The 26,576-nt window shown below is 47.1% G+C and overlaps 1 protein-coding gene across 7 annotated transcripts in view; it reads left to right on the forward strand.

The window, feature by feature from the left end:
* LOC147124155 (inorganic pyrophosphatase-like) overlaps positions 1–26,576 on the forward strand; it is a 246,223-nt gene that overhangs the window by 206,899 nt on the left and 12,748 nt on the right. For all 7 annotated transcript variants that reach the window (XM_085982947.1, XM_085982942.1, XM_085982967.1 and 4 more), the window contains 2 exons: positions 8,811–8,937; positions 23,901–24,028. In XM_085982947.1, coding sequence (XP_085839073.1) covers positions 8,811–8,937; positions 23,901–24,028 — 255 coding nt within the window. The remainder of the gene's footprint in view (positions 1–8,810; positions 8,938–23,900; positions 24,029–26,576) is intronic.

Consider the following 26,576-nt stretch of genomic DNA (forward strand, 5'->3'; position numbering starts at 1 on the left):
AAAAAGCTCCAGTAGGTTTGTCAAACATGATTTCCCTTTCATAAATCCATGTTGACTTTGTCTAAACCCGTTGATATTTTCTAAGTGTCCTGTTATCACATCTATATATATATAAATCGGTACTTCTGTCATTCTGTCTTTCTATCTGTCTGTCATCGCGTGTGCGTTGCGGGTATGCACTCGAAAGTTACAGGGCGTACCTACGCGCGCGTTACCTCCAAAGAAAGCTTACGCTTCCGAGACGGTTTTAAGCGTATTTACGTTTCGGCCGGGCTAAAATTGCGCCCGCGGTATCCCAAAAACCTTCAACATTCCGCTCATTAGCATCTCATTATCCGCTCATTAGCAACAGAGTGACCTCGAGCTCGACCAATCGTACGCCGGGTTGCTGGCGTGTGCCGCCGGGCCAATCGGTGCGCGTGTGGCCGGGCTTTATCGTTCTGAACCGAGGTGAGTCGCCGCCATCTTGATTCCAAACTTTTCCTTTCTTTTTCCCGCTTTCTGCGTCTTAAAAAAAAACGTTGCTTTTAAAACACATATTGTTTTTTAAAAAAATGATTTAGAAAGTAATTAACTTATCTAATCTCATTAATTTTCCTACCTTTCCCCGTTTTTCCAGGTAGGCCTAGAAGCCTCGGCGTCTCCTCCGCACCCACGCCCGAGCTAGGCACCTCCCGGCCCCACTCGAAGGCTGGAGGGCCGAGCCTCAGCCCAGCGCCGCTAGGGTGCGCGCGCAGCAGGAGCTGAGACGTCTCTCTCTGCCGGGGCTTGCTGAGCGTCCAGCGTTACCCTGGCAACGGGCGCAATCGGCGGTCTTCACCTCGGGGGGAGGGGGGGCGGCCGCGACCCTCGGGGGGGGGGGGGGGAGGCCGCGACCCTCGGGGGGGGGGGGGGGGGGGGGGGCCGCGCGCGCAGGAGCAGCTGAGACGCGGCGTCTCTCTCTCTGGCTTGGTCAGCGTCACGGTTGCCCTGGCAACCGGGCCCGCCGGCCGAGAGAGACGCCGCGTCTCAGCTCCTGCTGCGCGCGCAATCGGCGGTCTTCACCTCTTGGGGGGGGGGGCGCGACCCTCGGGGGGGGGGGGTCGGGGGCCGCGACCCTCGGGGGGGGGGGCGCCCGCCGCCCTCCCTCCCCCCCGCCCTCCATCCCCCCTCCCCTCCTCCGCCCTTCCCCCCCGCCCTCCCTCCCTCCCCCCTGCCCTCCCTTCCCCCCTCCCTCCCTTCCTCCCCCCCTCCCTCCCTTCCTCCCCCCCCTCCCTCCCTTCCTCCCCCCCCGCCCTCCCTCCCCTCCCCCCCGCCCTCCCTCCCCTCCCCCCCGCCCTCCCTTCCCCTCCCCTGCCCTCCCTTCCCCCTCCCTCCCTTCCTTCCCCCTCCCTCCCTTCCCCCATCCCCCCGCCCTCCCTTCCCCGCCCTCCCCCTCCCTCCCTTCCCCGCCCTCCCCCTCCCTCCCTTCCCCGCCCTCCCCCTCCCTCCCTTCCCCGCCCTCCCCCTCCCCTCCCCCCCGCCCTCCCTTCCCCTCCGCCCTCCCTTCCCCTCCCCCTCCCCCCTCCCCTCCCTCTCTTCCCCCCAGTCGCTCTCTCTCTTCCCCCCAGTCGCTCTCTCTCTCTCTCTCTCTTCCAACAACAACATGCCCTCGAAAAAGCCTCGGCACCGCCGGGCACTTCAGCTAGTCCTTTATAATAGACTCTAGCATTTCCCCTACTACTGATGTTAGGCTAACTGGTCTGTAGTTCCGTTTTCTCTCTCCTTTTTTAAATAGTGGGGTTACATTTGCCACCTTCCAATCTACAGGAACTATAATCTATAGAATTTTGGAAGATGACAACCAATGCATCCAATATTTCCATGGCTACCTCGTTTAGTACCCTGGGATGCAGATTATCAGGCCCTGGGGATTTATCGGCTTTCAGTCCCATTAATTTCTCCAGCACTATTTTTTTAACTAATACTAATTTCCTTTAATTCCTCCTTCTCACTAGACCCTTGGTTCCCTAGCATTTCTGGGAAGTTATTTGTGCCCTCTTCCGTGAAGACAGAACCAAAGTATTTATTTAATTGCTCAGCCATTTCCTTGTTCCCCATTATAAATTCTCTTCTGACTGTATGGGACCTACTTTGTCTTCACTAATCTTTTTCTTTTTACATACTTGTAGAAGCTTTTACAATCCGCTTTTATGTTCCTTGCAAGTTTACTCTTGCAAGTTTACTCTATTTTTCCCCTCTTAATCAATCTCTTGGTCCTTTTTTGCTGAATTCTAAGCTGCTCCCAATCCTCAGGCTTGCTACTTTTTCTGGCAACTTTACATGACTCCTCTTTGGATCTAATACTATCCTTACTTTTGGATAGACGTCAATGACGAAGTCCAACACCGCCTTCAGTGTGCCAGTGCAGCCTTCGGTCGCCTGAGGAAGAGAGTGTTTGAAGACCAGGACCTCAAACCCAGCACTAAGCTCATGGTCTACAGGGCAGCAGTGATACCTGCCCTGCTGTATGCCTCAGAGACATGGACCATGTACAGCAGGCACCTCAAAGCACTGGAGAGGTACCACCAACGCTGCCTCCGCAAGATCCTGCAAATCCATTGGCAGGATAGGCGCACCAACGTCAGTGTTCTTGCTCAGGCCAACATCCCCAGCATCGAAGCTCTGACCACGCTCAATTAGCTCCGATGGATGGGTCACATTGCCCGCATGCCCGATACGAGACTCCCAAAACAAGCGCTCTACTCTGAGCTCCGGCACGACAAGAGAGCCCCAGGTGGGCAGAGGAAACGCTTCAAGGACACCCTCAAAGCCTCCTTGAAAAAGTGTAACATCCCCACCGACACCTGGGAATCCCTGGCCCAAGACCGCACAAAGTGGAGAAGCATCCGGGAAGGCGCCGAACACCTAGAGTCTCTTCGCTGGGAGCAAGCGGAAGCCAATCGCAGGCAGCGCAAGGAGTGCACGTCAACCCAAGCACCCCACCCACCCGCCCCTTCAACCACCGTCTGCCCCACCTGTGACAGAGACTGTAGGTCCCGCATTGGACTAATCAGTCACCTGCGAGCTCATTTTTAATGTGGAAGCAAGTCATCCTCGGTTCCGAGGGACTGCCTAAGAAGAAGACGACTATCCTTAATTTCTTTTGTTAGCCATGGTTGGGCCGCTTTTCCTTTTGTGTTTTTGAGCCAGAAAAGAATGTATAACTGTTGCAATTCATGCATTCGTTCCGTAAAAGTTAGCCATTGCCTATCCACCATAATACCTTTTAATGAAGCTCCCCAATCTATCATAGCCAACTCCCTCCTCATACCTTCGTCGTTTCCTTTGTTTAGATTTAGGACCCTAGTTTCGGATTGGACTTCTTCACTTTCCATCTTAATGAAGAAATCTATCATGTTAGGTCACTCTTCCCTAAAGGACCCCGCACAACAAGATTATTAATTAACCCCTTCTCATTGCACAATACCCAACCTAGGATAGCCTGTTCCCTAAAATAACAACAGAAAACACTGGAAAAACTCAGGAGGCCAGGCAGCATCTGTGGAGAGAGAAACAGAGTTAACGTTTCAGGTCGAAGACCTTTCGTCAGAACTGGAAAAGAGCAGGAAAAGCAACAGATTTTAAAGCCAGTTTTGGGGCTGGGAAATGTGGGAGGGCATAAAAGAACAAAAATGGAAGGTCTGTGATAGGATGGAAGGCAGGAGAGGTTAAGGGACATTAAGAGATATTCAAGGCAAGAGGAGATGGTAATGGGACAGGTTAAGAAACAAAGGATGGCTCTAGATGAAGTATGAATTGCGCTGGCAGAATGAAAGACAGCTGCCATGTGGGGGGGAAGAAAAAAAGGCACAAACAAAAAGTGTGGATAATAAAAAATATATATATGATGGGGGCCGAGGTTATGATCTGAAATTGTTGAACCCTATGTTGAGTCCAGAGGGCTGTAAAGTGCCTAATCGAAAGATGAGGTGCTGTTCCTCGAGCTTACGCTGAGCTTCCGTGAAACAATGCAAGAGGCCGAGGACAGTGAGGTCTGAGTGGGAATGGAGCGGCGAATTAAAGTGACAGGCGACCGGAAGCTCGGGGTCCCCCTTACGGACTGAACGGAGGTGTTCCGCAAAATGGTCACCCAATCTGCGTTTGGTCTCTCCCAATGTAAAGGAGACCACATCGTGAGCAGCGAAAACAGTATACTAAATTGCAAGAAGTACAAGTAAATCGCTGTTTCACCTGGAAGGGGTGTTTGGAGCCCTGGACAGTGGGAAGGGGGGAGGTATAAGGGCATGTGTTGCATCTCCTGCGCTTGCACGGGAAGGAGTGCTGGGGGTGATAGAGGAGTGGACTAGGGTGCCGCGGAGGGAGCGGTCCCTACAGAATGCTGAAAGGGGAGGTGAGGGGAAGATGCATTTGGTGGTGGGATCATGCAGGAGGTGGCGGAAATGGCGGAGGATGATCCGTTGAATGTGGAGGCTGGTGGGGTGAAAGGTGAGGACAAGGGGAACTCTCGTGGTTCTGGGAGGGAGGGCAGAAGTGCGGGAGATAGAATGGACATGGTCGAAGGCCGTGTCAACCACAGTAGAGGGGAATCCTCGGTTGAGGAAAAGGGAAGACATGTCGGAAGCACTGGTATAGAAGGTGGCATCGTCAGAGCAGATGCGGCGGAGACAGAGAAACTGGGAGAATGGAATAGCGTCCTTACAGGAGGCGGGGTTGGAGGAAGTGTAGTCCAGGTAGCTGTGGGAGTCAGTGGGCTTGTAGTGAATGTTTGTCAATAACCTATCCCCAGAGATGGAGACAGAGAAGTCAAGGAAGGGAAGAGTCAGAGATGGACCATGTGAAGGTGAGGGAAGGTTGGAAATTGGAAGCAAAGTGAATGAAATTGTCTAGTTCAGGGCGAGAGCAGGAAACGGCACCGATACAGTCATCAATGTACCGGAAAAAGAGGTGAGGGAGGGGACCCGAGTAGGACTGGAACTAAGAGTGTTCCACATATCCCACAAAAAGGCAGGCATAGCTAGGACCCATGCGGGTACCCATAGCAACACCTTTGATTTGGAGGAAATGAGTGGAGTCAAAGGAGAAGTTGTTCAATGTGAGAACAAGTTCAGCCAGGCGTATCCGTTTACATCTATTTGGGCTGTTAATTCATCTACCTTATTACTAATGCTTCGTGCATTCAGATACAGTGCCTTTAGATTTGTCTTTTTAACATTTTTAGACATCTTAACTTTTTTTGTACTATGGCCCTATTTGTCTTATTACCATTTTTTCTTACCCGGACCCTATTTGTTAGTGCACTCCTTTGTTTGTATGCTCTGTTCCTTCCTGACACAATCTGGTTATCCTTACCCCAATCACTTTCCTGCACTGCTTCCTTGTGTTTTCTCTTTAGCATTCTAGATTTCTCTCCACTGGAACCCTCCCCCACCTTATTTAGTTTAAAGCCCTATCTACCTCCCTAGTTATTCGATTCACGAACTCTGGTCCCAGCATGGTTCAGGTGTAGTCCGTCACAATGGAACAGCTCTCTCTTTCCCCGGTACTGGTGCCAGTGCCCCACGAATCGAAACCCGCTTCTCCCACACCAATCTTTGAGCCACGCATTCATCTCCCTGATCCTATTGACCCTATGCCAATTTGCTCGTGGCTCTGGTAATTATCCAGAGATTATGACCTTTGTGGTTCTGCTTTTTAATTTAGTCCCTAGCTGCTCAAACTCACTCAGCAGAACCTCTTTCTTTGTCCTACCTATGTCGTTGGTACCTACGTGGGCCACGACAACTGGATCCTCCCCCTCCCACTCCCACGTTCTTCTCCAGCCTGGAGGAGATGTCCTTTACCCTGGCACCGGGTAGGCAACATAGCCTTCGGGACTCACGCTCCTGGCTGCAGAGAACAGTGTCTATCCCCCTAACTATACCGTCGCCTACTACAACCACCTTCCCTTTTACTCCCCCCACTTGAATGGCTTCCTGTACCATGGTGCTGTGGTCAGTTTGCTTGTCCTCCCCTCTGTCCCCGCACTTGTCCACAAAGGTTGCAAGACCCTCGAATCTATTAGACAAGTGCAGGGACTGAGGCTCCTGCAATACTACCTCCTGGATCCCTGTACCTGCCTCACTTGCAGTCACACACTCCTGTCCCTGACCACGTGTCAATTCTAAAGTATTTAATCTAAGGGGTGTGGCTAACTCCTGGAGCAAAAGGTCCAGGTAACTTTCTCCCTCCCTGATGTCTCGCAATGTCTGCAGCTCGGACTCCAGCTCCTCAACTCGGAGCCGAAGTTCCTCGAGCCGCAGACACTTACCACAAATGTAGTCGCCCTGGACAAAAATGTCCACAAGCTCCCACATATTGCAGCAGCAACACCAATGACTCTCCCACCAAGTTTCCCTTTGGTGGCATGAGCCAAGTTCAGGAAAGTAGCAGCGTGGCAGCCATGGACATGACTCCATGTCCCTCCACTGTGGTGCTGCATGTTAGAGCTGCATCACACACACCATCGAAAGCCATGTTTATTACTTTGTGGGAATTTTCAAAATTCCCAAAAGAAATGACAAAGTAACATTTTATTACTATGTACTGATAATTCTTTAACGCCAGATATTTTTTAAAGATGGTTTATTTTTAATAATTCTCCTTTTCAGTCTTAAAGACAGCTGGCAATTCCTCTTATTGGTCAGATGTGCTTGAATGATGGGTACTCTGTACCGTAGTTGATGAATTACTTTTTTGGCAATCTGTTGCTACAGGAGGTTTTTTCATGAATGGTATGCCGAGTGTGCATTTTTTTCTGAACCGCAATCACACTTTGACAATTTCAAGTACTTTTTTCAAAGTAGAGCCTGCATCATTAAGCCACTTGTAGTTGATGAAATCCTCTTTTGCAAAGTCCTCTAAAAGATTTGTGTTGGGCTATAAACCTTAAGATGTTCCATAGAGACTATGGGGAATTTATGTGCAAATAAAGAAAAAAAGACTTGCATTTATTTAGCGCCTTTCACAACTTCAGGACATCGCAAAGTGCTTCACAGCCAGGTAATTACTTTTGAAATGTAGTCACTGTTGTTAGAAACGCGACAACCAATTTTACGCACAGCAAGGTCCCACAAACAGCAATGTGATAATGACCAAATAATCTATTTTTAGTGATGTTGGTTGAGGGATGAATATTGGCCAGAACTCCCCCTCCTCTTCGTCTAAATAGTTCCATGACGTCGTTTACGTCCACCTGAGAGGGCACATGGACTAACAATAGCATCACAACATAAGATCTTGCTTTAAGTTTAAATTATTAAGTGAATTTATTTTTAACAAATGAACAAGCGAATAACTAAATAAATCTATTTACAGTAAAAACCGTTCCTATTCATCTTCTTGAAGTTGCAGTCTAATGCTGTGCTATTCTTATGCCAAATACTTTATTTATTTGCAGTGTTTCTTTTCTTATATTTCTTACCACTGCAACAGCTGATACAGGCTTACACTGACCTGCTGAGAATACTAGTCTCTCAACTTCACCCGGTTCAATTCTTCTCTTTAAACATCTCTGAAAAAAATATCACGAGACATCCTGCATTTTTGAGTAAATAAAGAAAGAAAGACTTGCATTTATATAGTGCCTTTTAAGACGTCCCAATAAAGTACTTTTGAGGTGTAGTCACTGTTGTATTAAAGGAAACACCTGTGCACGGCAAGCTCCCACAAACAGCAATGTGATAATGACCAGAGAATCTGTTTTAGTGATGTTGATACCAGAGAATCTGTTTTAGTGATGTTGATTGAGGGATAAACATTGGCCTGTAATTTCCTGCGTGCGGATGCCTCCTATCGGGAAAAAATCTACGCTCTTACCTGAGGGCTCCCGAGTCCGGACACTTCCGATCCTGGGCCTCTCCACAGTCGAAATGCGCAGGGCCCACATATCCCAGGGGCGCATGCAGTTCGCAAGCGTCCCTGGGATCACGTGGGCCAGGCGAGCCAATAAGAGAAGGGAATCTCCCTTCATACTTTTGACAGATAGACCCGTCAAAAGTATGAATGGAGATCACCCCAAAAACACATCAAAACATTAAATAATATTTTTTAATCACGTTTTTAAAATGAGTTAAAATTACATTAAATTAAATATTTTAAACAAAAGTTATTTTTAAAAGAACAACTCATTAAAGGTTTTTTACAGGGCTAAAAATAAACTTACCTTTTTTTAAGTATTTTAAAATTATAAATGAGTGGAAAAAAATATTCTTTTTTACTTTTTTAAACTCTTATGCTGGTAACAGCAGGCGTTATGCCTGCATTTACCAGACGTAAGATTTCTAAGAGTTTTCAGCGGGCGGAGATTCTGCAGAAAGCAGAACTCTCCACCCGCAGAGGCCCTTCTCCAGGGCAGGCAGATCGGAAATGCTGATTTTCAGCGCATGCTGAAACCGGCATATCTGATATCCCTACGGGTGTGTACACAGCGCATACCCACCCGTAGGCATCAGAAAATACGGGCCATTGGCTAGGGATAACTCCCCCACTCCTCTTCGATATAGTGCCATGGGATCTTTTACATCCACCTGAGAAAGCAGACAGAGCCTCGGTTTAACATCTCATCCGAAAGATGGCACCTCCGACAGTGCAGCACTCCCTCAGAACTGGACTGTAATTGGATAAGTGAACAGTAATTGGATAACTGAACAGAACCAATGATGCACTAGATTTACAGCAGTTACAGACACACCTAGCCATCCTCAGCATGATAGGAATAACAATGTATTATCATTTAAATTAGGTGCATGGTGAATTTTAACAGCTACACATTCCACTTCTATTTCTACCAGGTGTGTTCGTGTGGTGATGTTATTCAGGTTAAAGTCCTGGGAGCTTTGGCTCTTATTGATGAAGGGGAAATGGACTGGAAAATCATTGCTATCAACCTGGAGGACCCAGATGCACGAATGTTTAATGGCAAGTTCAACTAATCGACAATGTTTATTGTCTATAACCCTTAGAAAGTTACAGTAGGTTTGAACAACTAGTGACAATCTTTCTTGTTGTGGGGGAAGGAGGTAGGCAGGTGGCTCCAAGATAACACGTTTGGCAGTGGAAATTTTGAAGCAACAAACCCCTCGGTCGCAGCATTCGTAATCTGCAAGCCAAACCCCGGCAGGGGTTTTCTGTTGTTATTTCGGATTTCCAACATCTGCAGTATTTTGCTATCGTACTAGTGTTTGGTTCACTGCCACACCTCTTCTAGGAATGCCTACCTTGAAGAAGTTCTGCTCTTCTCTTCGACCATCTCGTCTAGCTTCTAATCTCTTTTACTTCTTTTGTTTCTTTTATTCTTTTGTCCGATCGCAGCCCTGCCTTCGATCTAGTTTCTTTTTTTTCCAGTTTTGAAGAAGGGTTCAACCCGAAACGTCAACTCAAATTTCTCTCCACGGATGTTGCCTGACCTGCTGAGTTTTTCCAGCATTTTCTGTTGTTATTTTGGATTTCCAACATCTGCAGTATTTTGCTATCGTCCCGGCAGGTATGTAGTACTCCAGCGTGCTGTTGATGATTAACTAGCCAGCCTGGGTCATTAATGACAGCTGGAGGGGTTGGTCTGTCCTTGAGGGTTCCACACTCGGCTGCAGATAACCCTGTAAGCCCATGACATAACACATAGGGGCAGAAATTCGGGTCGGGGGCTTGCCGCGCGTGCAAGCCCCCGATCTGCACTTAGCCGACGCGCCTACCATTCACCTCCAGGGACACCTGGAATTCCTGTTTGAAAGAGAAGAATCCCGGGCAGCGTCTGATGTTACGCCGCCCAGGAGTGCAGCCAGCGCGAAGCCTGTAGCGCGCTGTGCAACTGAGACACGCCCCTTGAGGTCTCAGTTTAATAGGACATGCCCCCAATGTTTCTCACAAGCTGAAAAGCATTTTTACATGCAGAGCAGCATTTCAAATAGGTTTTTGGTATTTTTATGAAGCTTTTGGTAACTTTTATAAACTTTTACATTATTTTGAAGAATCTGAAGTAGTTTTAAACAGAATTAAAGCAATTTAAAGACTTTTAAAAGCCCTGAAAGAATTTTTTTCATTCCATTTATTTATTTAGCAATGTCGTCATCATACGTGTCTTCACACTGTTCCCTTTGGGGAACTATGAAGTGGTGGAAGGATTTATGGCCGTGATTAACGCTCCTTCCGTGACCATAACCATCTTTGAACCAGCCATTAGGGTGGTTAGTCCTATGGCGGGAGGGTTTTACGGGCTCCCACAAGCTATACGAGGAGGGGGGGCCACCCACACCCACGGACGCAAATATCCCACTGGATATCAACCCAGAATTTAGAGCCGGAGCTCCGACTCCACTTGCCGGGACTGTCTGGAGCGGGGTTCGAAACCCTACCCCGTCTGGCCCAGCGGCGGGGATCCTACCGCTACGCCAAAGGCCCACTCCGATTAGCAACGTGAAATGGCTGGAATGAGCACAATTCACGGCATTAAAAGAACTCACAATTGAACTGATGATGACCTCAGCAATCTCCTCAATGAGGTGGAGGCACAGCGTCTGCTCATCATTGGTAATGAGAAGTCAAAGGCGCCGCAAAAAGGACAGATGATAGCTTGGTCTTTCAAGTGGCAGCATAGGGCTCCAGTCACGGGGAGGGAAAAGGCGCAGGAAACGTATGGGTGTCACCTTTTGCGCGGAGTGGGCCTTTTGCGTAGCGGTAAGCATCCCCGCCGCTGGGCCAGAAGGAGTAGGGTTTTGAACCCCGCTCCAGACAGTCCCAGCAAGTGGAGTCGGAGCTCCAACTATAAATTCTGGGTGGACATCCAGCGGGATACTTGCGTCCGCGGGTGTGGGTGGCCCCCACCCCCCCTCAGATGGGTTGTGGGAGCCCGTAAAACCCTCACGCCATAGGACTAACCACCCTAATGGCTGCTTTGAAGATGGTTATGGTCACGGAAGGAGCGTTAACGTGGCCAGAAATCCTTCCACCACTTCATACAGTTCCCGAAAGGGAACAGTGTGAGGATACGTACGACGATGACCTCTTGCGCAATGCACCTCCTTGGACCCTCAGTCGCAGATGCGAGGGGGCAAATCGTGCAATTGTTAAATTTTTCATTTTATTGACATGTAAAATGTTGGCCCAGTAATTCCGTTCCAAACGCGTGAGTACGGTCGGGGTACTCACGCGTCTGGCTGGAGGAAATGCCGGTTTTCAGCATGCACAGCGCATGCGGGGAAAACCGGCATTTCCTGTCCTCTGAACGAAGGGGTTCAGAGGCAGAACGCGTGCGACTGCACAGGCAGCGCGTGCGCAGTAAAATTCGCCGGTTTCATTCATGCTTTCAGTGAGGTTAAGTCCTTACAACTTACACATGAAAAAAGCATGAGTACAGTTGCTCCAGAGGCTGCGGAGGAAGATATATTTTATCGTGGAGCTTCTGAAAGGCAATATTTTTGTTTGGGAAAGGGAGGAAAGTTATTTTAAGAAATGCTGAGGTAAGTTTTAAAGTTTATTTTTGTTTTTTTAAAACGGGTTTTCAGTACTGTAGGTAGAAGGAGCAATTGTGGCTATGTGAATTGAATTTGCTGTGTTTATTAAATGTGAAAATGACTCCAACATTTTTAAGAAAGAAACTTTTCATCAGTACAGGTAGACTACCTTTTATCCGAACTTCCGAAAACCGAAACCCTCTAAAAACCGAAGGTTTTTTCGTTCAGCGTAAGTCGTGCGCACGACACGACCAGAGTGGCGCACAACTTACGCTGAGCAGAGGGTCAGCGTAAGTCGTGCGCACGACCCCGAGCCCCGCCGACGACCCCCCGCGGACCCCCCCCCCCCCCCCCCCGCGGACCCCCGCCGACCCCCGCCGACCCCCCTGTGGACCCCCGCCGACCCCGACTCCCGCCGACCCCCCCCCGCCGACACCCCGACAACCCCCCGCGGACCCCCCCGCCGACCCTGACCCCCGCCGACCCACCCCCGACAAATTTCCCAGTCTTATAAAATACCTTCCGAAATCCGAAATTTTCCGAAAACCGAAACACGGCTGGTCCCGAGGTTTTCGGATAAAGGATAGTCTACCTGTAATATATTCTTTTAAGTAATTATGTATGTATGTCTGTATATATTCCTTTGCGTATATATTCCTTTACTTATGTGTATGAATGTATGTATTTAATTATGACTTTCAGAGAAAGTAACTTATTGGAAAATCATAATTAAATACATACATTCATACACATAAGTAAAGGAATATATACATATACGTAAAGGAATATATACGGACATACATACATAATTATTTAAAAATATATTACTGATGAAAAGTTTCTTTCTTAAAAATGTTGGAAATGTTACATTACTCATTTTAGAACAGTCATTTTCACATTTAATAAACACAGCAAATTCAATTCACACAGCCACAATTGCTCCTTCTACCTACAGTACTGAAAACCCGTTTAAAAAAAAAAAAATTAAACTTTAAAACTTACAAAATCATTTCTTAAAATAACTTTCCTCCCTTTCCCAAACAAAAATATTGCCTTTCAGAAGCTCCACGATAAAATATATCTTCCTCCGCAGCCTCTGGAGCAACTTTACACATGCTTTTTTCATGTGTAAGTTGTAAGGACTTAACCTCACTTAATCCATGAATGAAATCGACGAAGTTCACTGCGCACGCGCTGCCTGTGCAGTCGCACGCGCTGTGCCTCTGAACCCCTTCGTTCAGAGGACAGGAAATGCCGGTTTTCTCCGCATGCGCTGTGCATGCTGAAAACCGGCATTTCCTCCAGCCAGACGTGTGAGTACCCCGACCGTACTCACGCGTTTGGAACGGAATTACTGGGCCATAGTGTGGTCCTAGCTGGCGGAGCAGCGGGAAGCTTTTCCAGCAGCCCCCCTGCACACACTTTAGGGGTTCCTTGGCTCCCTTATCCTACACCTAAGCTCTCTGGACTTAAGTAAGGTGTGTGCATCCCTCCAGAGAGAGAGTGTGCAATTCACATCAGGCAAATAGAATCTCTACATGTATAGATTTCGTCGTATCTTGGTTCAGGGACTCATAAGCATGATAATGGGTTTCCACACTTGTCAGGCACCCAGATGTTGGCCACCCCGCCTTAGAAAGGCTGCAGTAACATTTCAGTATCAGAATCAAAATTAGAAAGAATTGCAAGTAACTTATTGTTACAACAATATCAATAAGGCACCCAGCCTCAGGCCTTCCTGTCCCCTGCAGGCTAAAGCAGTGCTGAGAATGGTAAACAGAATCCTTTCTCCCAATAGCCAAGCTCTCAAACGTGTTGGATAAAATCAGGCTATGCTGACAGCACATCCGGAAGTATTTGTACAGATAAAAGGCAGGATAATGTTTCGGGTATGTACCCTTCTCAGAACTGAAAACTGAAATATAAGGCAAGCCAGACTTCAATTCTTAAGAGCGGGGTTATACCCAAAAAGGTAATCTGCCTTTTCTCTTCACAAATGCTGACAGACCTATTGGGGGGGATAAAATTGCAAAAACTGGCGGGTGGGCCCAATCCCGCCTCCAAGCAATTTTCATTAATTCGTGTCTAATGGTCCTGTCTCCGTCCCGCCTCCAAGAGGCGGGATAGGCCATTAAGGCCCTTAACAAGCACTAAATGGCCTCTATAATGCCATTTTCAAAGGCCTTTGCGATTTTAACCCTTTTCCCACGTGAAACACGCCTGTTCTGAAACACGACGGTGAAACCTGGCGGGAGCACAATTGGATTGCTGACTATCAGCTGCAGCTCAACCATTAAAGAGGAGATTTGATCAGCCATCAGTTGCAGGTGGCAGGACTTTGTAGTCTCAGGTCTGGGGGAACTTTTGGAAGGCATAACCACAGCTGTGGAAGTTTGGAGCCTGACACCCATCTCCAGTGTGACCTCCTGGGAAACCCCTCTCGCCACCTTCACTGAGCGCTTCCTCAACTGAGGCATCTACCAGAAGCATGGGAGCCATTTATTTCCTTCCCTTCTGGACATTAGATGAGGACAAAGACCAGCCGCGGCAGCAGCAGAACCATGAACAACAGCAGCAACAACAGCAGCGGCAACAACAGGAGCGCCAAGCTGCTGCTCACCCACCTGAAGCTGCACAGGCCAGAAGGGGCCAGCGCATGGAAGCCCGCCGGCGCAGGAGATACCCCCCAAACAGGGTCCACAGACACAGGGTCAGCTACCTCAACATGTCTGAGCAGCAGTGCCAAAGGCGGCTCCAACTTTCGCGAGAGGTAGTGGGTGACATCTGAGCACTGCTGCAACAAGACCTGGAGCCCAGAGGAGCGGGTGGACGACCCTTACCAGTGGCCGTCAAAGTCACCACCGCACTCAACTTTTTTGCCTCAGGCTCATTCCAGGGATCAGCAGCAGACATCAGCGGCATCTCCCAGGCGGCTGCACACACTTGCATCATGCAGGTAACCGATGCCCTCTTTGCCATCGCGCCCAATCACATCCATTTCACCAAGGATCAAGCAAGTGTCACGGCACGTGCGGTTGGATTGGCTCATCTGGCAGGCTTTCCAAGGGTGCAGGGCGTCGTTGACTGCACACATGTGGCCCTTAAGGCACCCCATCACAATCCAGGTATTTTTGTCAACCGCAAGGGCTTCCACTCCCTTAACGTTCAGCTGGTGTGTGACCACAAGAAGGAAATTTTGCATGTTTTTGCCAAGTACCCCGGCAGTTGCCATGACTCCTTCATACTGCGCCAGTCTAGTGTGCCTCCGCTATTCAGTCGGCCAGACCAACTTAACGGATGGCTACTTGGAGACAAGGGCTATCCCCTGAGGATGTGGCTAATGACGCCGTTGAGGAGCCCATCCAACGAAGCTGAGGAGAGCTACAACTCCAGACACGCGTCCACCAGAGCCATAATCAAGCAAACCATCGGTTTGCTGAAGATGCGCTTCAGATGCCAGGATAGATCAGGTGGAGCCCTGCAGTACTCAGCAGCCAGGGTCTCCAGAATCGTCGTGGTTTGCTGTGCACTTCACAACACGGCACAGCGTTGTGGCTTGCCGATTCCTGAGGACCAACTGGCTCCTCTCATATCCTCCTCAGATGAGGAGGAGAGCGAAAACGAACATTTGCAGAGGCCTATCAACCAGCGGCAGCAATACGTGAGAACATTGCTGCCCGCGATGCAAGGAACGCACTCATCTTGGCCAGATTTGCTTAGCCTAGCCAATCAAGCACTTTTGCCTCGCAGCTTCTTACCTGAGCATCGACAATGGCCAAGAACCAGCGGATTCCTAGCAATTTGACCACCATACTGACAATTGCAAGTAATCCTAAGCCCTCAATGTGAAAGTCCCATTTGCGAAATGACACACGCCACAACTACAGCAGTAGCCATCAGATTTTTTATTTACATTAACCATCTGATGGCTTTTTCACAGAAAACATCAAATTTCACCCAAGTGATTACCGTTGTGACTATTTTGTGCAGTATCTTTCTCTTACGCGTGCTCCAACGTGGTGCTTCCCCTGTGGCTTCAGCAGATGTGGAGGCCCCTTGCTCACTTTCCTGCTGCTCCTGTCTCGACACCTTTGGCGGGCGTCCTCTGGGGTTGCGAACCTGTGAGGGCTCGTCAACAGTCTGCTGCTCCTGCGGCTGTGCAGGGGTTGAGACGCCGATCTCAATTGGGTGTGGACTCTGGTGGGTCTCTGACCGAGGGCTCTGTAGTGGCATGGAAGTGTGAGCGCTTGGAGAGGAGCCACCACTTCCTTGATGTCTGCCACTAACTTCCCTCTCATGGGTCAGGTCCCCCTCAGCGCTTGCAAGTGGCTTGAGAGCACCTTGCTGCACATCAGGGGGGCCATGGGGACCCGTATCTGCACTGGCAGTCCTACTCAGAAGGACTTCCATGAAGGTCTGGTTTCTCTATTCAATAGATGACCATTGCTCCTCCAGAGATGTCATTCTATTCTGAACACTCACCATGTTTTCAGTGCTCTGGTGACTTATCACCTCCATGAAGGTTGCCAACCTTTCCATGGTGATGCGTTCATGCGCCAATGACTCCACAAAGGCTCTGCTCATGTTCGCAATGGACTCCTCCATTCGCTCCACACTCGCAGCAACCCTGGAGACAAAACCTGCCAGAGACTCCTGCATCTGTTCCTGGAGTTCCAGCACCGCTGATCTTATGGATGGACCCAGAGGCAGAGGATCGACATGCAGCTGAGCCGAGCTGGGAGAGTCCTGCGCCCTCCGACTAGGACTCTCCACTGCTGTCCCTGCCTCCACAATCTGCTGAGGCTCACTTGTGAGCTGTGATACACCAGGTGACAACACTCTATGTCCCGAAGGTCCCACCGAGGTGAGAGTGCGCTGGTGCTGGGTGCGCTGAATTCTGCTGACGCTGCGCCCTCAGAGGTTGCAGCTTCCTCTGAGGAGTCTGGAGGCTCAGGCTGTTCCTCCTGGCTAGTGGGGACGGGTGCTTGCGATGGTCCTGTGGGGAAGTAAAGGAACGAGTCAGAGATGTGATGCCAAGGTTACATGCACATTGCATATTGCAGATGATCATAAGTCCATCTGTTAGAGCTTCAGAATCATTATCAGCGACTCATGCAATGTCAATGAGAGAGATGGAAAACTATTCTGTCACCAGCTTGCTGTGATACACCCGTCTGTCCGTCCCCCCACTTGCGCATCTTCCTCCACTCCTACGATTTCCAGGACCGCCTCCTCCCAGGGGGTGAGGTGGGCTACTGAGGGTGGCCCTCCTCCTGTTCTCGCTTATTGTGAGCTCTCTTTTCCTGCAATGAGGGAGACAAGTGGAGGTTGAGTGAGAATGAAGGAGTAGAGATTCCATAGCATAGATACTTAGAAGGAGGCAAAGATGGAGTGAGGTGGCAAGACCAAGGGCCCTCCCTGTGTGTTGTCAGTTGTTTTCATAGCATCACAGTGATGGGGAGTGTGAGGGCTGCATAGTCGAATAGTTAGGTGAATGTGACCATAGAGAGAGAGGGAATGGGTAAGGGTGCATGGATGTCAGTGTCAAGTGGGATGTGGAGGAAGAGATTGCTAAAGCTGAGTGCTGATGAGGAAAGGCAATGGAGATCAGATTGAGGGTGATGGGAAATTCATACTCACTTTTCCAGTGCGGAGAAGGTCATGAAATCTCTTCCTGCACTGAATCCAGCTTCTGTGGGTTACTGATAATGAGTTGACCTCCTCTGCCACCTGGATCCACACAGCCTTGGTCTGCTGGGGAGGCTTCTTCCTCCCTGAAGGAGGGAAGAGCACCTCTTTATGAGCTCTTGCTCCCTCAACTAAAGCCTGCAAGGCAACATCGTCAAACCTTGGAGCAGATCTAGTTCTTTCACTGGCCATTCTGCCTCCAGGTCCCTGTAGCATGAAAGGCCAAAAGGTTGGCAGTCTGCAGAAGAAGTAAGGCTTGTTGCAGACCTTAAATGCAGCAGCAATGATGTCACCGGAGGCGACTTTCAGACTGGAAAAACTCATTTGCCATGGGTTTCCACAAGCTGGAACTCAGTTGGCCAATTAAGTTAAATTCGCATCAGTCTCCCACATCGATTTAGATTCATGTGGATAACACGAAATGCGGATTACACGACCCCAGCCCGCCCCTGAATTAAAATCCAGCCCATTGTGCACTTTCCTGATTTTTCTATTTTATCTCAGACTTGCAGCCACTGCAGTTCTTTTTCTTTTAAACATGTCTGGCCAACCAATCAAGACCTGATGAGGGACCGTTTTTGAGCAAACCTTACAAATAACTCCCTTTGAAGTGGCTACTACATGCAAGACAGGGTATGTGTACACATACAAGCAGTAATCAGGGCTACAATACCCACACAGCTGCCAGATCCCCCAGGGCAACGGTATAACAGAAGACTGGAATTTTCAGTCATCCATTTTAAGGGTGGGCTACCATCTGCATTAAGATAACACTGGACCAGGGAGTCTCTTATGATTTTAAGACAAAATAAATTTCTACTCAAACACAAACATTTCTTCATTCTCACTAATGTGTAAGAAACCATATAATGCATAATAGTCATTTTGGATCCTGTTCCTTAGGACTGTCACCATAAATGTAACTGCATTACACCACTTGTAGTATTAAACTTGTAAGTCACAGAGAAGGATCAAAATAATAAAACTAAAATGCTGACAAGTGTAAAACGGTTTTCAGGAAGACTTAAGCTCTTTGCAATCCCTTCCATATGTTCCTTAAAACCTACCTCTTTGACCAAGCTTTGACTCACCTGCCCTAATTTCTCCTTATGTGGCTTGGTGTCAAATTTTTTGTCTTGTAATACTCCTGTGAAGCACCTTGGGACATTTTACTACGTTAAAGGCGCTATATAAATGTAAGTCGTCATTGTTGTTAGTGTCCCGATACTTGAAGACTGCAAACCTTCAGATTGCTGTGTGTACCTCACTTGTTTTCAATGCGAGCTGCACAAAGAAGTCTGTATAAGTATCCTGTGAATGTGATACAAGTGTAGTGTACTACACATGGTTAGTGTGTGTTCAGCTGTTGCTAAACACAGCTGGTTTTCAAAGGCTGCATTGTCTGAGTGATATTTAGGCTTTTAATTGCAGCTATGGTAGTTCTTCCTTTTCTAAACTGATTGAAGTGAAGATGATATTTGGTCTGAACATGTATGTTTATTTATGCCAGTAGGGAGCACTAAAATAAGGTTATTACACTTGAAGTACACTTTGAAAGAAACAACTTGCATTTACATAGTGCCTTTCAAGCCCTCAGGACATCCCAAATTGCTTTACAGCTCATTATGTACTTTTGGAGTGTAGTCACTGTTGTAATGTAAACAAATTCATCTGCCGATTTACGCACAGCAAGGTCCCACAGATAACAGTGAGGTAAATGACCAGATCATGTTTTTTAGTTGCTGGTTGAGTCATAAATATTGCCCAGGAGACTGGAGAATTCCCCTGCTCCTCTTCAAATAGTGTCATTGGGAACTTTTATATCTACGTGAGAGGGCAGACCTCGTCCTCACTAATCTACCTGTCGCAGATGCATCTGTCCATGACAGTATTGGTAGCAGTGACCACCGCACAGTCATTGTGGAGATGAAATCCTGTCTTCACACTGAGGACACCCTCCATCGTTTTGTGTGGCACTACCACCATGCTAAATGGGATAGATTCAGAACAGATCTAGCAGCTCAAAACTGGGCATCCATGAGGTGCTGTGGGCCATCAGCAGCAGCAGAATTGTATTCCACCACAATCTGTAACCTCATGGCCCGGCATATCCCTCACTCTACCATTACCATCAAGCCAGCGAACCAACCCTGGTTCAATAAGGAGTGTAGAAGAGCATGCCAGGAGCAGCACCAGGCATACCTAAAAATGAGGTGCTAACCTGGGGAAGCTGCAACACAGGACTACATGCATGCTAAAAAGTGGAAGCAGCATGCTATAGACAGGGCTAAACGGTCCCACAATCAACGGATCAGATCAAAGCTCTGCAGTTCTGCCACATCCAGTCGTGAATGGTGGTGGACCATTAAACAACTAACGGGAGGAGGAGGCTCCATGAATATTCCCATCCTCAATGATGGTGGAGCCCAGCACGTGAGTGCGAAAGACAAGGCTGAAGCGTTTGCAACCATATTCAGCCAAAAGTGCAGAGTGGATGATTAATATCGGCCTTCTCCTGAGGTCCCCACCATCACAGAAGCCAGTCTTCAGCCAATTCGATTCACACCACATGATATCAAGAAACAGCTGAGCGCACGGGATACAGAAAAGGCTATGGGCCCTGACAACATCCCGGCTGTCGTGCTGAAGACTTGCGCTCCAGAACTAGCCGCGCCTCTAGTCAAGCTGTTCCAGTACATCTACAACACTGGCATCTATTCGACAATATGGAAAACTGCCCAGCTATGTCCTGCCCACAAAAAGCAGGACAAATCCAATCCGGCCAGTTACCACCCCATCAGTCTACTCTTAATCATCAGCAAAGTGATGGAAGGTGTCATCAACAGTGCTATCAAGCAGCACCTACTCACCAATAACCTGCTCACTGATGCCCAGATTGGGTTCCGCCAAGACCATTCGACTCCCGACATCATTACAGCCTTGGTCCAAACATGGGCAAAGGAGCTGAATTCCAGAGGTGAGGTGAGAGTGACTACCCTTGACATCAAGGCAGCATTTGACCGAGTGTGGCATCAAAGAGCCCTAGTAAAACTGATGTCATAGAAACATAGAAGATAGGAGCAGGAGTAGGCCATTCGGCCCTTCGAGCCTGCTCCGCCATTCAATGAGATCATGGCTGATCATCCAAATTCAGTACCCTGTCCCTGCCTTCTCCCCATATCCCTTGATCCCTTTAGCCTCAGGAAATATATCCAACTCTTTCTTGAATATATTTAATGAACTGGCCTCCACCACCCTCTGTGGCAGAGAATTCCACAGGTTCACCACTCTCTGGGTGAAGAAATTCCTCCTCATTTCAGTCCTAAATGGCTTACCCCTTATCCTTAGACTATGACCCCTGGTTCTGGACTCCCCGGCCATCAGAAACATCCTTTCTGCATCTAGTCTGTCCAGACCTGACAGAATTTTATAGGTTTTGATGAGATCCCCTCTCAATCTTCTAAACTCCAGTGAGTATAAGCCCAGATCATGGGAATCGGGGGGGAAAACTCTCCACTGGCTGGAGTCATACCTAGCACAAAGGAAGATGGTTGTGGTGGTTGAAGGTCAATCATCACAGCCTAAGGACATTGCTGCAGGAGTTCCTCAGGGCAGTGTCTGAAACCCAACTATCTTCAGCTGCTTAATCAGTGACCTTCATCCAACATAAGGTCAGAAATGGGGATGTTTGCTGATGACTGCACAGTATTCAGTGCCATTCACAACTCCTCAGATAATGAAGCAATCCATACCCGCACGCAACAAGACCTGGATTACGTTCCGGCTTGGGCTGGTAAGTGGCAGGTTACATTCGCGCCGCACAATTGCCAGGCAATGACTGTCTCCAACAAGTGAGAGTCTAACCACCGCCCCTTGACATTCAATGACATTACCATCGCCAAATCCCCCACCATCAACATCCTGGGGGTCACCATTGACCAGAAACTTAACTGAACCAGCCACATAAATAATGTGGCAACAAGAGCAGGTCAGAGGCTAGGTATTGTGCGGCGAGTGTCTCACCTCCTGACTCCCCAAAGCCTTTCCACCATCTACAAATAAGGAGTGTGATGGAATACTCTCCACTTGCCTGGATGAGTGCAGCTCCAACAACACTCAAGAAGCTCGACACCATCCAGGACAAAGCAGCCCGCTTGATTGGCACACCATCCACCACCTTAAACATTCACTCCCTCCACCACCACCATGGCTGCAGTGTGTACCATCTACAAGATGCACTGCAGCAACTCGCCAAGGCTTCTTCGGCAGCACCTCCTAAACCCGCGACCTCTTCCACTTAGAAGGACAAGGGCAGCAGGCGCATGGAACACCACCACCTCCAAGTTCACCTCCAGGTCACACACCATCCTGAATTAGAAGTATATCGCCGATCCTTCATCGTCACTGGTTCAAAATCCTGGAACTACCTACCTAACAGCACTGTGGGAGCACCTTCACCACATGGACTGCAGTGGTTTAAGAAGGTGCTCACCACCACCTTCTCAAGCAATTAGGGATGGGCAATAAATGCTGGCCTTGCTAGCAATGCCCACATCCCATAAACAGGAGACTTTGTTATATCGAGCTGTTGCCGATCTTTCAAAACTGCCAGACATACCAGCGTTAATGTTGAAGCATATGGAGGTTTTCACCTCCGTATCTGACAACAAACACTTGCTTAGCAACAGCTTCTAAACAGTCGGCCCGTACCTTAGAAGCATCTCTGTAGCTTAGCAACAGCTTCAGAGAGACTTTCCAGAGCCTGACTGTTGGAAAAAAAAGCCACGAGAAGAAAAAAGCCACGAGAAGAAAAAAAACCTAACAAAACGGCTCCTGATTTCTGCCGGTAGATCGAGGTTTCCGGACATACAACCTCTGGATAAACCAAAGTTTCTTGAACTAATAAAAATAAAAGACGGGGCCACGCATTAATGTTTCATCCAAAAGACAGCACCTTTGACAGTGCAGGACTCCCTCAACATTGTCGGTCTAGATATGTGCTCTAGTATCTGGAGTGGGGCTTGAACCCAGACTTAGAGGTGAGAGTGCGACCACTGAGTCAAATAGTACACTTTTTAATAAATCAGGAAGATGAGGGTGATTGCACTATGTGCCTTAATTGTTTTAAACTGTAATGGTTACAGAATAGAGTTTAAATGGCTAAAAAAAAAATTGCAGCCATTTGGCATATCACATCTGAGCACTGTAAATTCCCATAATTTGCTCATCTAGCTCATGTGATGCCTTGAAGTTTTGGAGCAACATCAGTTGCGATAAATGAAAGTTAATTTAATGAGTGCTGTGCTGTGGCTGAGCACAGGAACATAAGTTCAAAATAAATAGTTGCAGCCAGAGTCTTAGCCCAAACTTACAATCAGTACAATTGTATCAAGTTTAGTGGTCTGTAAAGTTGAGGGAGTTGAGTTACCGAGCAACTTTAAAACAAATTCAAACAATTCGCTCATTTATCCATATGACAGCCCCTTATTTTTGAACGTGGTTGACATGTGTCTCAGTGGGTAGCACTCTCGCCTCTGAATCAGAAGGGTTCAAGTCCCACTCCAGAGACTTGTGCACAAAAATCTAGACTGACACTCCAGTGTAGTACTGAGAAAGTGCTGATTGTCATAGGTGCTGTCTTTTGGATGAGACGTTAAACTGAGGCTCCGTCTGCTCTCTCAGGTGGACGTAAAAGATCCCATGGCACTATATCGAAGAAGAGCAGGGCAGTTATACCTAGCCAATATTTATCCCTCATTCAGCATCCCTAAAACAGATTATCTGGTCATTATCACATTGCTGTTTGTGGGAGCTCGCTGTGCGCAGGTTGACTGCCGTGTTTCCTACAATATAACAGTGACTACACTTCAAAAGTACTTTATTGGGACGTCCTGAGGTCGTGAAAGGCATTATATAAATGCAAGTCTTTCTTTATTTACTCAAAAATGCAGGATGTCTCAGTAACATTTTTTTCAGAGATGTTTAAAGAGAAGAATTGAGTTGGGTGAAGTTGAGAGACGAGTATTCTCAAGAGATCAGTGTAAGTTGTTGCAGTGGTAAGAAATATAAGAAAAAAACCACTGCAAATAAATAAAGTATTTGACATAATAGCAACTTCAAGAAGATGAATAGGAATGGTTTTTACTGTAAACAGATTTATTTAGTTATTTGCTTGTTCATCTGTTAAAAATAAATTCCCTTAATAATTTAAACTTAAAGCAAGATCTTATGTTGTGATGCTATTGTTCACTGAAGTCTGGAGACATAAAATAATTCCAGTAATTAAAAGCAATTGGCAAAGGTTATTCTGTTCATTATCCTGGGTGTGTTTGCAAAAACATATCAATGTCAAGGATAGCGAAGATACCCTCAAGCACAGGGAGTCGGTCCTCATCTGTGATGGTGATGTAAGGTATGTGAACCAAAAATTCTAAAGTAAGAAAATGGTAAACTAGCCAAATTTAGAGAGGATAAAACCCCAGGTCCAGATAGATTGCATCCGTGCATAGATATTTTTTATATATATATATTCTTATTTATATATAATATGAAAATTCAATAGAAAAGGGAATAGTGCCAGAGGACTGGCTGCTTTATTCAGAAAGATATAGCACATAGAGAAATATTGGATTTATTTTTTATAGAAAGGACATGATGCAGTAAAGCCATTAATGAATGTCATTATGACCCATTGTGGAAATGTTGCTTTTATTATGAATTACATTTTTCATTTACAACCCACAGACATTAATGATGTCAGGAAATACAAACCAGGCTACCTGGAGGCCACAGTTAATTGGTTTAAAATGTACAAGGTTCCTAATGGAAAGCCGGAAAACCAGTTCGGGTTCAATGGAGAATTCAAAGACCGGGTATGCTCTGTATTTAATGTAGAGTCCTTTGCATCTTCTACAGTGTAGATGAATCATTGGTGGGAGGGTTGGGGGATACACTGGAAGGGGCATGAGCAGGTCTAACATTTGATCTCCATGTTTACTGCGTTTCTTTTCTGCTCTTGCATAAGAACTTCATGCTACAGTACTACTAAAAGTGAAACTTTTCTACAGAAGCACTAACACTTCTCCAAACCCCTCAAAAGAGAAATTTTTAGCAGAGGTAATAGGTGCGAGTTCATGTATAATTTTTCTGGTTTATGATTTGGCAGCAATTTTCTTTTCCTAAAACCTGATTTTAAATTTTTTGCAGGATCTCGTTAAGTGGAAACAGAATAATTTTACAGGTTACTGTTTACTAGTCTGTCAGTGAGCCTTTCTCTGTGTGCTATTGCAGGTCGTCTTTTACTAACTTGTCAGGGAGGTTTCCTCTGTGTGCTAATGCTCATGCTGCCCTATACCTACTTGCCTGCTAGTGGGACTTGGAGGAGTAATAGTAGAATTCCCTTGTGATCTGCAGCAGATCTCTGTGTCTTTTGCATGTTTGTTTCTTCAATCCATCTGAAGGCGAATTGAGTTAACATTATATGAGGCAAAGTTTGGGTCGAATCAGTAAGCTTCTTTATTCCACAGTAAGGTGAAGCATACAGAGCAACAAGTGTGATCAAAGTTGCTTTGTTCAATTGGTAAACTTGTATCCATGTAATATAATAAGGAACACGCAACACTACCCCACTCCAGTAGGCCGTCTTACTTAGTTTAAACAGAATAATCTCTCTACATCTACCTTAGTTTTAGTAATGGCGACCATGATACCATTGTCGATTGTTGCAAAACCCATCTGGTTCACTAATGTCCTTTAGGGAAGGAAATCTGCCGTCCTTACCTGGTCTGGCCTACATGTGACTCCAGACCCACAGCAATGTGGTTGACTCTTAATGCCCTCTGAAATGGCCTAGCAAGCCACTCAGTTGTAAACAACCGCTACGTAAAAACAATCTACACCATATGGACTGCAGCGGTTCAAGAAGGCGGCTCACCACCATCTTCTCAAGGGCAATTAGTGATGGGCACTAAATGCAGGCCTAGCCAGCCAGCGACGCCCCCATCCCATCAATGAATTAAAAAAAAAACCAGGGCAGAGCCTCCCTCACTGCCTTTTCAAACTTCCTGCTGCACTTTGTTACCTGACTGACTGACTGTGCAATCCTATTTCCAAAAGCCAAACTAAAATTTGCTTTCTGTTTTTGTTTAAAACCTAACTCAAAACTGACTCCTGAATGCACCCCCCCACCGCACCCCCCCACCCCACCCCACCCCACCAAGAGCAGAGTCCACAATGACCCCTGCTGAGTCCAAATTATTAGGACTGTTGCAGCAGCAATGAGTGTGAACAGTTGCTGGAATGTCTAATTATCTTTCATTGTCTACCAGGATGTTGAGTTCAGGCACCTCACCTGAAACTTAATATTTACCTGTCAGCCCTGCTGTCTTGTGAATTTAAAACAAGCTTTAATTTGAAAGCACATTTTAAAATAACTCCTGTCTGTGGAAAAATGGTCAAATAAATCCAGAAATGTGACCGTCAGTGAGGTTTCCGCTGTGTGCTACTAGTTCCAAAATGGTTAATCTCTCTTTTTTATTACACATTTAGAACTTTGCTCAAATTGCAAAGGAAATGCTGGCTCCCAATTGTAGTATATATTCCGAGAAGTCACATTGTGAAAGTGGCAGTTATCTGTAAAGCAAACTCTCACTTCTGCAACTTTGATCATTTTTCCCATTTTCCTTGCTAACTTAAATATCAAATAGAAAACATTTCTTGTGCAATACCGAGCACATACAGCTTAAAAATAAAAGCCGGGATCTTACCTGAGGAGGCGCGTTGGGGGCGGGACTGCTGGTTTCAAGGTTGTAGTCCTACCCCTAGCGACACCTGACGACCTGATGCTATTTTCCCCTGATTGGCCTTGTTAAGCCCGCCCTGCTTACAGATGACGTCAGTGCATGATGCTTCATCTGCTGGTGTTGTTAAAGTGACAGGCACCATAATTTTTTGACAGATTGAGTGTTTGCTAGTGCTCTGGGGAAGGGTTTAAACTAAAATGGCAGGGGGGTTGGGAACCTGAGCAGGGAGACAGAGGAAAGGGAAACAAGGAGAAAAGCAAAAGATAGGAAGGAGAAAAGCAAAAGTGGCAGTCAGAGAAATCAACGGTTTAAATCAAACGTGGCCACAGTAAATAATAATTCTAATAGGTCTAAGAGCGTTAAAAAAACAAGCTTGACGGCTTTGTGTCTTAATGCGAGGAGCATTCGTAATAAGGTGGATGAATTGGCTGTGCAAATAGAGGTAAACGAATATGATTTGGTTGGGATTACGGAAACATGGCTCAAGGATGGCCAACACTGGGAACTCAACATCCAGGGGTATTCGATATTCAGGAAAGATAGGCAAAAAGGAAAAGGAGGTGGGGTAGCATTACTGGTTAAAGAAGGGATTAACACAATTGAAATGAAGGATATTAGC

The sequence above is a fragment of the Somniosus microcephalus genome, chromosome 1 (assembly GCF_052327205.1).
Source record: "Somniosus microcephalus isolate GS21.2 chromosome 1, FLI_Smic_1.0, whole genome shotgun sequence".
Lineage (NCBI taxonomy): Eukaryota > Metazoa > Chordata > Chondrichthyes > Squaliformes > Somniosidae > Somniosus > Somniosus microcephalus.